The sequence below is a fragment of the Camelus bactrianus genome, chromosome 14 (assembly GCF_048773025.1).
Source record: "Camelus bactrianus isolate YW-2024 breed Bactrian camel chromosome 14, ASM4877302v1, whole genome shotgun sequence".
Taxonomy (NCBI): domain Eukaryota; kingdom Metazoa; phylum Chordata; class Mammalia; order Artiodactyla; family Camelidae; genus Camelus; species Camelus bactrianus.
The window spans coordinates 10208873-10222485 of record NC_133552.1 but is presented as its reverse complement, the minus strand read 5'-3'; the positions used below and the strand labels follow the sequence as shown (position 1 = coordinate 10222485).

The 13613-nt window shown below is 40.0% G+C and overlaps 1 protein-coding gene across 2 annotated transcripts in view; it reads left to right on the top strand.

Moving 5' to 3' along the window:
• Positions 1 to 13515, top strand: part of SOHLH2 (spermatogenesis and oogenesis specific basic helix-loop-helix 2) — a 34757-nt gene extending 21242 nt beyond the window's left edge. Inside the window, exons 7-11 of one of the 2 annotated variants that reach the window (XM_074378073.1) lie at positions 6305 to 6452; positions 6600 to 6691; positions 7344 to 7465; positions 10831 to 11087; positions 12490 to 13515. In XM_074378073.1, coding sequence (XP_074234174.1) covers positions 6305 to 6452; positions 6600 to 6691; positions 7344 to 7465; positions 10831 to 11087; positions 12490 to 12510 — 640 coding nt within the window. In that variant the 3' untranslated portion in view covers positions 12511 to 13515. Of the gene's footprint in view, positions 1 to 6304; positions 6453 to 6599; positions 6692 to 7343; positions 7466 to 10830; positions 11088 to 11221; positions 12345 to 12489 lie in introns of those variants that run through there. The other variant, XM_074378072.1, reaches the window with a different exon arrangement.
• Positions 13516 to 13613: the final 98 nt, after the last annotated feature.

The window sequence follows — 13613 nt, the reverse complement described above, 5'->3', positions numbered from 1 at the left end:
TAGTGGTTGCTCTGGGGTTATAATATATATTCCTAACTTGTCATAGCCTACCTCAAATCAGTATTTTACCACTTAACATACAACTGCGTATTTCCATTTAACCTCTTCTGTTTTTTGTTATTGTTGTCAAGTGTGTTACTTGTACATATGTTATCAACCCCACATTGTTATTATTTTTGCTTTAAACAGTAAGCTATTGTTCCAGTTGTCCATTGCTATGTAACAAATTACCCCCAAACTTGGTGGCTTGAAACAGCAACCTGTTTATCATATCTCGCAATTTTATGGGTCATCAATTTGAGCAGAGCTTGGCTCTGTGATTCTTCTCCACGTGGTGTTTACTGTGATTCCTCCATGGTACTCAGCTGGCAAGGGGCCTGTTTGGAGAGCCCAGCACAGCTTTATCCAGACAGATGGTCTCTTGGTGGGGATCACTAGAGGGTTGTGCCCAGATGGGCTGCTCTCCTTCCCTGCAGTCTCACCTCTCCCACATGGTCTCTCCAGCCATCTAGACAGACCTCTTACAAGACAGCTTAGAGTTTCAGGGACCAACGTCCAGGCTGTGTCTTCTTCAATGCTATTCCTAGAACTGCTGTAGAGTCTTCTCCTGGTGTCTTGGTGAAAGCAGGTACAGGCCATCAGAGATTCAAGGGGAGGGGAACTATTTCTCCGTCTTCATTGGAGAAATGGTAAATAATTTTAGTCTAAAATTAGATGAAAATATAAAATTAAAATTGGATTAAAATACCTGTAAATATTGGATTTCTTAACTCAAAATTTGGGAGTTTTCGAGTAAAACAGGCTCTCACTGTTTCTCTGTTTACAGAAACCAGATTGGCTGTGTTAATACTAGGTAAAGTAGACTTCAAGACAAACAATATTACTCGAGGTAAAGAGCAACATTTCATAATGATGAGGTGTCAACTTGTCAATGCTACAAGAGTCACAAGTAGTATGTGATTATGTATTTGAAGTAAAAATTCAAAGAATTAAAGGGACAAATATTAACAAGTGTTCATTTCACATCCCTCTCTCAGCAACTGATCCAACAGCTAGACACCAAAAACCACTAAGATGTAGATATGAACACTGTTAACCACCTTGATCTAGTAGATATTTATAGAACACTACACCCAACACTGCAGTAAAATACTCATTCTTTTCAAAGGCATATGGTGCATTCACTTAGGCAGACTATATGCAGGGGGATATAATACATTTCAGTACATTTAAAAGAGTTGAATTGACAAGGAGTCTATTCCCTGACTACCATTAAGTTAAATTAAAAATCAATAAGAACTTAATAAAAGAAAAACCTCAAATATCTAGAAATTTAAAAACACACCTCTAAATAATCCATGGGTAAAAGGAAAAAAAAACACAAAAATTAGAAAATACTGCTGACTGAATGATTATGAGAATATTTCAAAATCTGTGAGATGCAGTTAAAGCAAAGCCTAATGCAAACAGTATGGCTTTACATGCTTATATTAGAAAAGGCAAAAGATCTAAAAATCAGGGACTTAGGGGGCCATTTTAAGGCACTAGAAAAAGTGAAGTAATTCTGAAGTAAATAGAAAGAGGAAGAGGCAGGCAGGCAAGGAGTGAGATCGAAAGCATTTTACCAGTATCATGGAAGAGGAATTATTAGTGCATATACGGTAAACGAAAAATGTAAAAAGGGCATATTTTGAATAACTTTATGCTATAAATTCAACAACTTGGATGAAGTGGAAAAATTCTTGAAAAGCACACTTTACCAAAACTGATTCTAGATGAAGAAGAAAATAGCACTATATATTAGAGAAATTGGACTTGTTATTAAAAAAAGTTACCAAAAGGAAATACCAAGCCCAGATGGTTTTACCGATGAATTCTGTCAAACATCTAAAAGTTAATACTCATCTTAAACAAATTCTTACAGAAAATGGAGGTGAAAGAACAGTTCTAACCCACTTCATGAGGCCAGCATAACCCTAAGCCTGATAAAGACATTGTAAATAAAAGAAAATTGCAGACCGATTATCCCTCATGAACAGAGGCATAAAAATACTTAGCATAATTTTAACAAATCGAATCAAGTAATAAAGATATAAAGCACCATGACCACACCAGGTTTATCCTAGAAAAGCAAGGCTGATGTAACATTCAAAAATCAATCAGTGTAATTTACCACATTAAACAGAAAAAAGGAGAAAAGCCATATATTAACAGACTCTGAAAATTATTTGACAACATTCAATACTCTTTCAAAATTAAAAATGAATGAAATAATAACCTTTCAGCAAAACAGATAATGAAAGGGGACCTCCTGAATCCATTAAAGGGCATCTACGAAACACCTGTAGCTGACATTGTACTTGCTGATGAAATTTTGACCATTTGTTTCTCAAAAAGATCTGAAATAAAGTGAGGGTACCTGTTCTTACCACTTCTATTCATCATTGAATAAACTGTCCTAGCCATTGCAATTAGGTAAGAAAAAATACATAAAAGACATACAGATTAGAAAGGAAGAAGCAAACACTTTTATTTATAGATGGCACGATTATTTATGTATAAAGTCCTAGGATACCTACAAAATAACTACTAGAACCAAAAGATGAATATAGCAAGGTTGCGAGATAGAAGGTCAATGTACAAAAATCAATTATATTTTTCTATATTAGCCCCAAACAATTGGAAAATGAAAATTAAAAAAATAATTATATTGATAATAGAGTAAAATAAAAACCCTTATAGTATTTAGGAAGAAAAGTGTGAAAAGACATGTAATATCTGTATAGTGGTCACTTAAAATATTGCTGTGATAAACTAAAGAAAATCTATATCATGCGTTATACTATGATTATGAATTAAAAGACTTACCGTTGTTAAGATGTCAGGACTCACCAAACTGAAATATAACTTTATTTAACTCTAAATAATAATCCTCGTAGGCTTTTTCTTACTTTTTGGTAAAAATTGACAATCTAATTCAAAACTGTATGAGAAGGACTGAAAATATACGAGGGCTTAGAATAAAGCTCTCTTGAAAAAGTACAACAAAGGTGGAAGACTTAAACCATCTGACTTCAAGATGGTATACAGCTACAGTAATCAGTGTATTACTGGCATAAATGTTGACCAGTAGATCAATGGAACACAGTAGCCCAGCACTGGACCCTCACATTGTGGTCACTTGATTTTCAACAAATCACCAGAGCAAACAACTTGGGAAACAAAAATATTTTATGTAAGTAGTGCTGGAACAACTGAGTATTTATGTGGAAAAACAGTGAACCTTAACCCCTTACTCATGTCATGTAAAAATTTATTCAGCATGGAGCACAGACAGAGCTATACTATAAAACATAGAGCTTCTAGACTATTCTGTAGAATTTCCTGCGATGTTAAGAATGGCCCGTATTTGCTGTCATCTAGTAAGGCGGCTGCTAATCATATTATCAAGTGTTTGAAATATGGCTATTGCAACTTAGGAAATGAATTTAAATTTTTATATAGTTTTAAATGAATTTATTTTTAAATAGACTTACGTGGCTAATGGCTACCATACTGAACACTGCAGTTCTAGAAGACAGCATAGGAGAATGTCTTCACAAGCTGAGGGTAGGGGGCTGTTCCTTAGGACACAGGAACCAATAGCCATAAAAGAGGAGGTGAATTAGACTCATCACAATTTACAACTTTTGCTTTCAAAAGACGCCATGAAGAAGACAAACTACAGACTGGGAGAAAATACTTGTAACACAAATATACTAACAAAATCCTGGTATTAGGATATATAAAGAACTCCTAGAGTTCAATAATGAAAAGACCTGCAGTCCAATTAAAATGTAGGTGAAATATTTGAGCAGACGACATACACATGCCCAATAAGCAGCGGAAAAATGCTCGGCGTAACTTGTTGTCGTGGAGATGCGAGTTAAAGCACGAGCTACTACCACATACACCTCAGAAAGGTCAACCTTTTAAAATTAAAACTGACAATATTAAATGTCAAAGATTTGGAACAACAGGAATTCTTATACATGGATGGTGGGAGTGTAAAATGGTATTATTTTGGGAAAAGTTCTGCCAGTTTCTTCTAAATTTGTAAGAGAACCCATCAGTTCTATTCCTAGACATTTACCTGAGAAAAACAGAAACATGCCTTCACAAAAAGACGCACAGAAGACCTAGTCGTTCTATTCATAATGCCCAAGAATTAGAAAAAGAGTGCCAGTAAGAAAATGGATAAAGTAAATGACCTGTGACATATTTATACTATGGAATCTATCACTCAATAAAAAGGAACACATTACTGATATAAGTAGCCACATGCATAAATCTCAGAAACTGTGCAAGTGAAAGAAACCTTACCTAGAGGGGCACATGTCGTAAGATTTGGTTCATATGAAGTTCAAGGAGAGGCAAAAATAATGTGAGATGGAAAAATACTACAAACGTGGTTGCCTCTTAATGGGGGATGAGATTGACTAAGAAAAAGCATGAGGAACTTCCTGGAGTTATGATGATGTCGATTTGGGCCTGTATTACGTACTTCTGTGCACTTGTCAGAACTCGTAGAATGGTACCCTTAGGATTTGTGCATTTTATTTTATGTAAATTTTATCTGAAAATAAAATAATTTGAACCATAGCTAATGATATGTTTAGGGGTTTAATGTACCGAAGTCTACAATTTACTTTGAAATGCTTCAGTGTAATAAAATGGATTGACGTATGGCCAGTGGGATGATTGATGATGACAAAGTAAGGACAGTAAATGTTCATTATAGACTCAGGTAGTGGGTGTATAAGTGCTCCCTTTCATCTTTTAAGAATTAAGAATTCTTAATTCTGTCCATTTTCCCGTATGTTTGGACATTTTCCTAATGAAATTAGAAAACTGTTTAATACGACTTTTTGTTGTAAGAGTGATATATGCCACACCAAGATACTTAGAAAATGTAGGCAAGAAAATAATATTGTCTGTAGCCCAGCCATCCCAAAATCATGGTTACTTGACATTTTTGCTCTCAGTCTTTCTTTTTGCTTTTTTTTTGCGCTAACATGATCATGTTTTATATGCTGTCTTATTATCTTACACTTGCATCCTGTAGAAATACCCTACTTTCCCCCAGTTAGTTTTGTAGCATATTATTTCCACTGCCAGGTAATATTCTCCCCAGCTAAATGTAAGCATCCACTTATGTTGTGTGTTTAGACTGTTTTTCGTATCTGACTGATGGAGGCCTGCAATGGATATCATTTTACAGAAAGTTTGTTCTGTGTGTGGCACCCTGGGCAGTGAAAGTGCCATGTTGGAGAGTATATGAAGTTTCAAAGCCCTTCATACACATTGTCAAACCTTCCCTCCCTTTCCTTACAGGATGGTCCCTGAGACATCTCCACAGGACCCCAAAGCTCCTCAGAGCCTAATTAGAACACCACCCGCTGATCTGGCATATTTGAGTTAATTCATTGGCTGTGTGTCAAAGTGGATTTTTTAAGTAATTAATTTATTTTTGCCATTCTGAGGTTCAGAGGGGATTGGTAACTTGCCAAAGGTCCCGGCCAGTAATTGGCGGAGCCACCATCTGATTCTACATACGTCAAGGCACTGTTCAGTACAAACAGGTGCTTAATAACATTTATTAAATGAACACATGGATAATTGAAGGTCCCAAAGGCTTAGATCAATTTAAAGTTTTATTTCCTACTTATTTCCTTTTAGAACTATGAAAGACTTAGGTTAGTTTCTTTTTGATATGAGCCTGGACGATGTCCTCATTCGCATACTGGTTTATTTGTTCTGTCCACACCCACCTGGTGCAAAGGAAGCAGGCTTCTGATTTTCCTTTGGCTCAGAACACAGGTAAAGACCATGTGTAACAAGGTGCTAATTGATGTATTGTGGGAAATGTGGTCCAGGTCACAGTGACATGACAATCCTGAGGACTCTTCACCTTCGAGTGTGACTCACAAAAGGATGTATATGTGGAGTGTTTGATTCTCTCCCGTGAGGGAAGTGTTGTCTATAGGTTTCCACAGGCAGCGGGCGTGTTCTCTGGTGTTCCCCGTGTCTGGGCATCCTGCACACTCACTGGGCAGTGAGCTGTGGCTGTCGTCAGCGCAGACACTGTCCGGTGCCCTGGGAAGTTGTGATTCCAGGGGCTGTGGAGGCTTCTGGCTTGTGGGGAAACAGACTAGAGTGGGAGGGGGCAGTTCCTTTATGAGCAAGCCCAGGAAGAAGGATCATCTGTCCTTGTGCACAAGGAAGAAGCTAGGCTATTCCTCATTTGTCACAATTCTCTCCTCAGAGAACGGATCAAGTACTGCTGTGAGCAGCTGCGCACCCTGCTGCCGTATATAAAGGGGAGAAAGAGTGACGCGGCTTCCATCCTCGAGGCAACGGTCGATTATGTGAAGTTTGTCCGGGAGAAAATCCCTTCAGCCGTTATGGGCCAGGTGTTCCGCTCTCCAGCCCTTGAATTTTATCCTCAAAGACAATGCTTTAATACTTCCTAATTTTTTTATTAGTGGAAATGTATATGTGTTTGTATATGAAAAAAATATGGCTATCTAAATAGATCTCTCTCTCTCTATTTTTTTTAGATTACAGAGGCACTTCAGAGCAATAGGAGGTTTTGTAAGAAACAACAGATGCCCATCCAGCTGTCCGTCCCGGGCACGATCATGGCACAAAGGTACGTTGAGGGCGCTTGGGAATCTAAAGTCGGCTTGTTACTCTCCTCCGGTAGTAACGCTGGAAATGAGGCAGGCGCTGAGCCCACGCATAATGACAACTCGGGTGCTTATTAAGAATCAGTGGACTTTTCCTGTTGTTGACGTGTGTCATTTGATCACAGCCGTAAGATGTGTAATAGTCTCAGGCCCGTGATCCTTTCCTCGCTTGACTCCCTCTTACCCCTTTTGTGGTTTCTGAGGATCCTAGAAAAGGGGCTTTACAAGCAGTGACTGCTGTGACTGGCCGTGCGGTCGGGCCGATGGGTCTGGCTTCCCTCTGTCTCCGGAGGGCAGGGCCCTGGAGCCGTCCCGCTGCACTCCGCTTAGAAGTCCCTACACGAATGGCCAAAGTGCGATGTGCCGAGTGAGTGCTTCCTTATTTAAATTTACTAGAATGTGCAAACAAAAACTATACAGGAAAAGTAAGTCACATTCCTCCACATCCTAGAGAACCAGCATAAGTCCTGTTGTACGGTTTGTTCTTGTATTTGATCCAGAGTTTAGGCTCTGTCTGCTTTTTAGAACTTGAATGATAGACGAGGAGTTCAGCTCAGCAGCATTGGTACCATTTTCCTCGAGAAATGCGTAAAGTATGTTTTCTGTCCTTTTAAGGGAAAACAGCGTGTTGACAAGCACTTACTCACCTGTGAGAGGCATCAGATTCCTGTCTAATAAGTGCTTGAATGTGTACTCTGTTCCTGCCTCTGGGGGCTCCTCGGATGAGGCTGTGAGAGGTGAGCTCCGCCTGAAGCCCGTGCGCGGCTGCAGTGTGCGGGTCTGCGGGCGTCCTGCTGGCCCCGGGCTCCTGTGCAGAGGCTGCCGTCACCAGGGGGTGGAGCGTAGCTGGGAGATGTGGGCTGAGTCCTCTGGTGCTGGCTGCTTGAAGTACGCAGCTGACCACCATTTCAATAGTGTTATCCCAGAAATTTGGCTCAAAACTGACTGTCATTACCAGAAGCACCCTGGTGACTATTATATGACTAGAATCTAAAGGGAAGGGAAATATTCACATTCATTCAGAACTAGCCACGTACAGGCAGACCTAGGAGATGTTGTGAGTTCAGTTTCAGACCACTGTAGTAAAGCGAGTATCACGATAAAGCAAGTCACACACGTTTTTGGTTTCCCAGTGTATATAAAAGTTATGTTTATGCTATCTCATAGTCTATTAACTATGCAATAGCCTTATGTCTAAAAAACCAATGTATATACCGTAATTAAAAATACTACTATAAAATGTTAACCATCATCTGAGCCTTCAGTGAGTAGTAGTAGTAACATCAAAGATCACCAATCACAGATCACCATAACAAATATAATAATGAAAAGGTTTCAGATATCATGGGAATTATCCAAATGTGACACAGAGACATGGAGTGAGCAAATGCTATTGGAAAAATGGCACCTATAGACTTGCTCGGTGTGGGGCTGCCACAAGCCTTCAGTTTGTTAAACAAAAAAAACAAAACAGCAATTTCTATCTGCAAAGCACTACAAAACGAGGTTTGCCTGTACTGAGCATTTAATGTATTAATTTACTTCTGTCCTTTATATCTTTGCTTAATTGTCACCTTCTCAGTGAGTCTTTCTTAGTCACCCAATTAAAACTGCACACTCCCTCCCAGCATCCCATAATACATGGAACCCCTTATCCACTCTCCCTGCTGTATTTTCCTTCATGGCATTTATCACCTCCTAATATTCTTTACTTGCATATTTTTATTGCCTGTCTTCTGCCCCTAGAATATCAATGCCATGAGGACAGGGTTTTTTTTGGGTTTTTTTTTGCCCATTTTGTTCATTGCTGTATTTCTGGTACCTAAAGCAATGACCAGCTCACAGTAGGTGATCAAGAAACATATGTTACATGAATATTTATTGTGAATATTTACCCAGTGTGAGGCGTTTTTGCTACGTGTGTTATAAAGTCTAGGCATGCCCAAGTACTTGTAGAAATAAGGAGATGGAAGAAAGCAGAGCCAGGGTAAAAGAACACAGCTGCCAGTTTGTGGCTTTCAGTGTATATTCCCACGGGTTACACTTCACTGAGAAACCAGTAAGGGAGTGAGCACATATCCTGTGTGTTAGATGCTGGATGACAGGGCAGACAGGACGCCCCCTCCAACTCCCCCCCCCCACCTGGTTAACCTCCAGTCATCCCCTAGTTCTCAGCTTATGTGTTTCTGCCTCAAGGACGGGGACACGAGGACAAACAAGGTGCACTTGTTCTTAGAGAGTTCGCAGATGAGCAGCAGAGGTTCACAAAGCAAAATGTGACTCATTTAGTGCTTGAAATACTGTCATCAAGGTACCGTGCATATTATGGGGACATAGTGGAAACCACGGGAACAAACTAGATTACTGGGGATGGTGCCTAAAGTCAAAAGAGAAAGGGGCCCAGAGTAGGACATCAGCCTCGTTCATATAATCAGATCAGCCTCAGGATGTTTATTAGTCAAGTTAAACTTTTCTCCTGACTTAGGGGAGAGGGGAAGAGACCAGGAAAAAAGTAGCCATGAACCATGGTTAATCTGCTATGCTAGCTATGGCTGAATGGCGCAGAGAATGATTACATCAGCTTGGACTAAATCAGATGGCGGTCAGGCCACAGGCATGTGCCTGTCAGTGTTACTTCTTGTACACACAGAAATTACTTCCACATCCCCACTATTTGCATTCTGCAGAAACTCAGAAACAGTCTTGTCATGGCAGTGAGTTTAGGCCATTCTGTGCCTGGGGATCTCTTGGTTTTGCATCATCTGAAGTGACTTCTCCTGGGAAGACACAAATATTCTAGGGCCATAGGCTTTTGGCAGATTCAGACTGGAGGAGACCTTGAAGGTCATTGAGTCAGAACCTTCATTTTGATTTTATTTCTATACATTTTTCCATTTGGAAAGCAATAATTAATCCTTTGCCAAAGCCCAGCTGAGATAATAACTGTGTTCATTTCTTACGCATTTCCTCCAAGTCTTTTTCTATAGGTAATACTACAGTAGTAATCATATTGGACCTCCAATTCCATCTTTGCCTTTTTACTTAACATTGTGTCCTGTACATTTTAATTTTGTATTATGCAGCCCTCATTACTATTTTAATGCTTTTGGTAGTTTATCCAATGATTTAATAGGGTAGTTTTCTTAGTCGTCTGCCTGTTTAGTGTTTCCAGTTTTGTGGGGAGAGTGATTTTATACATTGTATAATAGAAAACATTTCCCCATATGTAGATTTTTCTATATTTTGGACATTTCCTTGGGCTAGATGCCTGGCAGCATGTGATGAATGAGTCTGGGAGCGTGAGCACGTGTGTAGCTGGTAGTGCACTTTGCCAGACGGTTTTTGAAAGAGGATTGGAACAGTTGAAATCAGTTAAGTCTTCCAGATTTCACTGTCACCAGCTAGGTCAGTAAACTGAAGGCTGGAGGAGTTAAATGGCCACCTGACGTCCCCTGGATTCTGTGCTAAATCAGATCTGTCACCCAGAAGTGCTGATTTCCTTCAGCTCTTAGACTTCATTAGGCTGCCTCCACTTGCCCTTTTCCATAAATCTCTATACACTCTTACTGAAATGATTTTTCACAAATATTCCAGATACATTTATATTTAGAGATAAAATTATATTACTTTACTTTCATTACTGTCCGTGTCCAGAAGAAAATAAATAGGTGTTCACAGTGTTGAGATTATATTGTTAATATGCACCATAGATTAAAAAATTTTCTGCCTTGTTACTATACAGAATATAGCTACATAATGAAAGAATAACCCACTTCACTGATAGAAAATCAATGACCAAACTTTATTTGTGGCTGGAGGGTGGTCACAGTTTTTACTGTGATGAAAGACACACACACAAAGGCATAGAGATCTGATGCTTCTCTAGAATCTGTCTTTTAGTGACATGCGAACGCCGATTTATGGTGTGTGTATTGCACTGAATGTCGCTACCGGGAAGTTTACTTTGCGTTTCCATCAGCATTTGAGTGTAGCAGTAGCATAAGTTTGGAAATGAAATGGAGGGTAATTTATTTCAAATACAGCAGTTCAGGGTTACAGGTTTGTGTAAACTGACGGATATTTGCTCTCTTTTTCACTAAAGGCCAGTCCAGCTCCACTTCAGAGGATGCTGTTGCTGATACGTATAAAACGCGAATTCCCAGCGCAGCGCTCTCTCTCAATTCCTTCCATGCTGTCAGATACTACTCTGCACTCATCCCTTCCTGTGACGCAGCTGCTGTAACAAATCAGAACATTTCGGTTCATTTTCCAACAGCGGTGCCCAAAGTCTCGAAGTTTCTTCCTCAGCACTGCAATTCTGTGTTGGGCCAGACGTGCACAGCACATCCCAACTGTCTGGTAAGTCCCCAGGTCTGTGGGTCAGATCGCGTCCCAGCCAGCGGGGGCTCCTGACTTGCTCTGTGTTGTCGGTACTCTGGTTGGAAAACTCTTAGACCGGGTTCAGGGGAGTCAACCCGGCTCTCGTTCCCCAGGCTGCAGGACTGGTCTCCAGATCCCCAGAATCGGTGAATCTGAATGTGTCTCTGCTGGTGTGACCTCAAGTGACCAGACAGAACCTACTGTCCTCTAGATCCTCTCCCCCCACCCCCACCCGCTTTTACAATGCCACATCCCATTTCACCAGCCTCACCCTCCACTGGACCCACGGCTGGCTGCTGGTCACTCACTGCATGAAAACCTGTTCTTCCAATGCCAATCAGGTCGATTTCAGATCCCAGATGTCCTCATACCACAGATAGCTATTGAGCACCCAGCATGTCGTAGCATCGTGCCAACCACTGAGATTGTCGTGTCTGTAGATAGACAGGGTCCCTGCCCTTGTGAAGCTTGAGTCTCGTAGGGCAGCAGGCGTAGAAGGAGACGGTTGTGATGTGCCCTGGAGCACGCAGGAGGAGCGCCCAGGGTGTGTAAGACAATACGATGTGGGCGAGATCCGGGACGGTTTGCCCCTGGAAGAAGCAGTGTCTCAGCTGAGATCCGAGGAGTAGGAACTAGCCCGGGAGAGTGGTTAGGAGTTGGCTGTGAGGGAGGGAAACACATTCCAGGCAGGTGGATCAGCGTATACAAACAGTGGTATCTTCATTTTGTGAAAGAATCGTCCAGTTCTAGAGGAAGACCCGAACCAGACTGGCCTGCTTGAAGTGGACTCTGGTAGCTTTAATATAACTATTGATACTTTTGTGTATTCATATTATTAACATGTTTTGAGCACTCAATAAGTAAATGTGCCGAACACCCTATGTACTTACTGTGGGTGATCTAATGAATCTTTGACACAACCCTTTGAGGTAGGTACTGTTGTTTCCATATAACATCTATAAAATGAGAATAATAGTGACTTTCCCAAAAAGCGTGGATGAGAAAAATATTCTGTAGAGAATTAGAAATTTTAAAACATAAAGTATCCACAGATATAATACTGTTGCTAATGATCACTAGTATATGCCAGCAGGAAAACCAGGATACATGAAAAAAAAAATGATTGCAGCATTATTTTTTTTATTGTGACCTACAGTTGCTATGTGTAGTTTTTGTTGGAGAATTGTTGTAAGAATATAATTACTTTTAATAGCAATAAAAATATGTATTTTACAATCTGTAGGTGTATTCACCTGAAGATCTCACTGTTTTGACAAATCATCTCCTGTTGCTTTAGGACATAGAAAATATATTTGTGACATTATGGGTAAGAACCGGACAGGATTCAATTAATGTGGTTTTTTTTTTTTCACCTTTGCAGCAACAGTTTTGGGCGTATTAATAGCACATGTTTGAAATTCACACTGTAGACCACCCATTGGGTGCTGTTTGACAATGCAGGAAGATGGAACAAAGAATGCTCTCGAAAGCCACACTCAGAGACCTAATATCAAAAGCGTTTGCCTGGTTTGGCTTCGATAAAGGTGCTAGAAGCTTCTGCAGATAGAAAGACAGGCAGCCAAAGTGTTCACCACACACCTCACTCATCTTTACACGTACTTGGATGTCCCCCAGCCCAGGTGTCACAAGAACAAACGGCCTGGGTGACCTAGACTCCTTTTCTCTCGAAAAACATCCCACAATTTATGCGAAAAGTACACTGTTAAGAAGATTCGTGGAGACCTGATAAAGTGCGTTGATACTCTGGTGTCACGGATACTGCAATTTGATTCTTATTTTTAGTATCTCTGTGAATTACTGTCCCTTTCTTCTAGGTGCTGTTTTTTCTAGATCTGACATTTTAGAGAGCTCCCTTTGTTACTCACCATTAGTTTGGGAGAAGTGCTTACCTCCTCACTTGACCATTAATGAATAAATTGACGTGTTTGTTTCTGTATTTCCCCATCGCTTAAGTGAAATGATAGCTACAAGGTGAATTTTTCTTTCTGGATCTTTAGTTACAGACGAGCATGTCTTTGTTTTTCATCTCCTCCCTATAAGGCATTAGAAAAGACGGTTGGAAATTAGGGGAGAAAAATGTTTGTTTTATATTTCACTGAAATGTTCTTATCATAATATAAGTTTTATTGTTAAAGACGTTACTCAGTTTTGACCCTGAAAATGGTAACTCATTTTTGTTCTGTTTAATAAATACGTGTTCCCCCTTTTAGTATTACTACTTAGGGAATTTAATTTTACTAGATTTTTGAGAAGTTTAAAAATTACTTTAGGTAGGCATGGCCTAATTTTCATGTTCAATTGTATAACTTTTCTTTGAGGATGTGATGATGATGGAATTTGTGGATGTTTGACAAACTTTATAAAGGAGCTAGAAGTTTCCAACTAAGATTCTATGCTTATTACTATAAATGTGTGTTTGACTCTTGCTTTGGGGAGTGGTACCTGCTTTGGCGTTGTAGGAGAACCTGTTGAGGTATTTTGAGC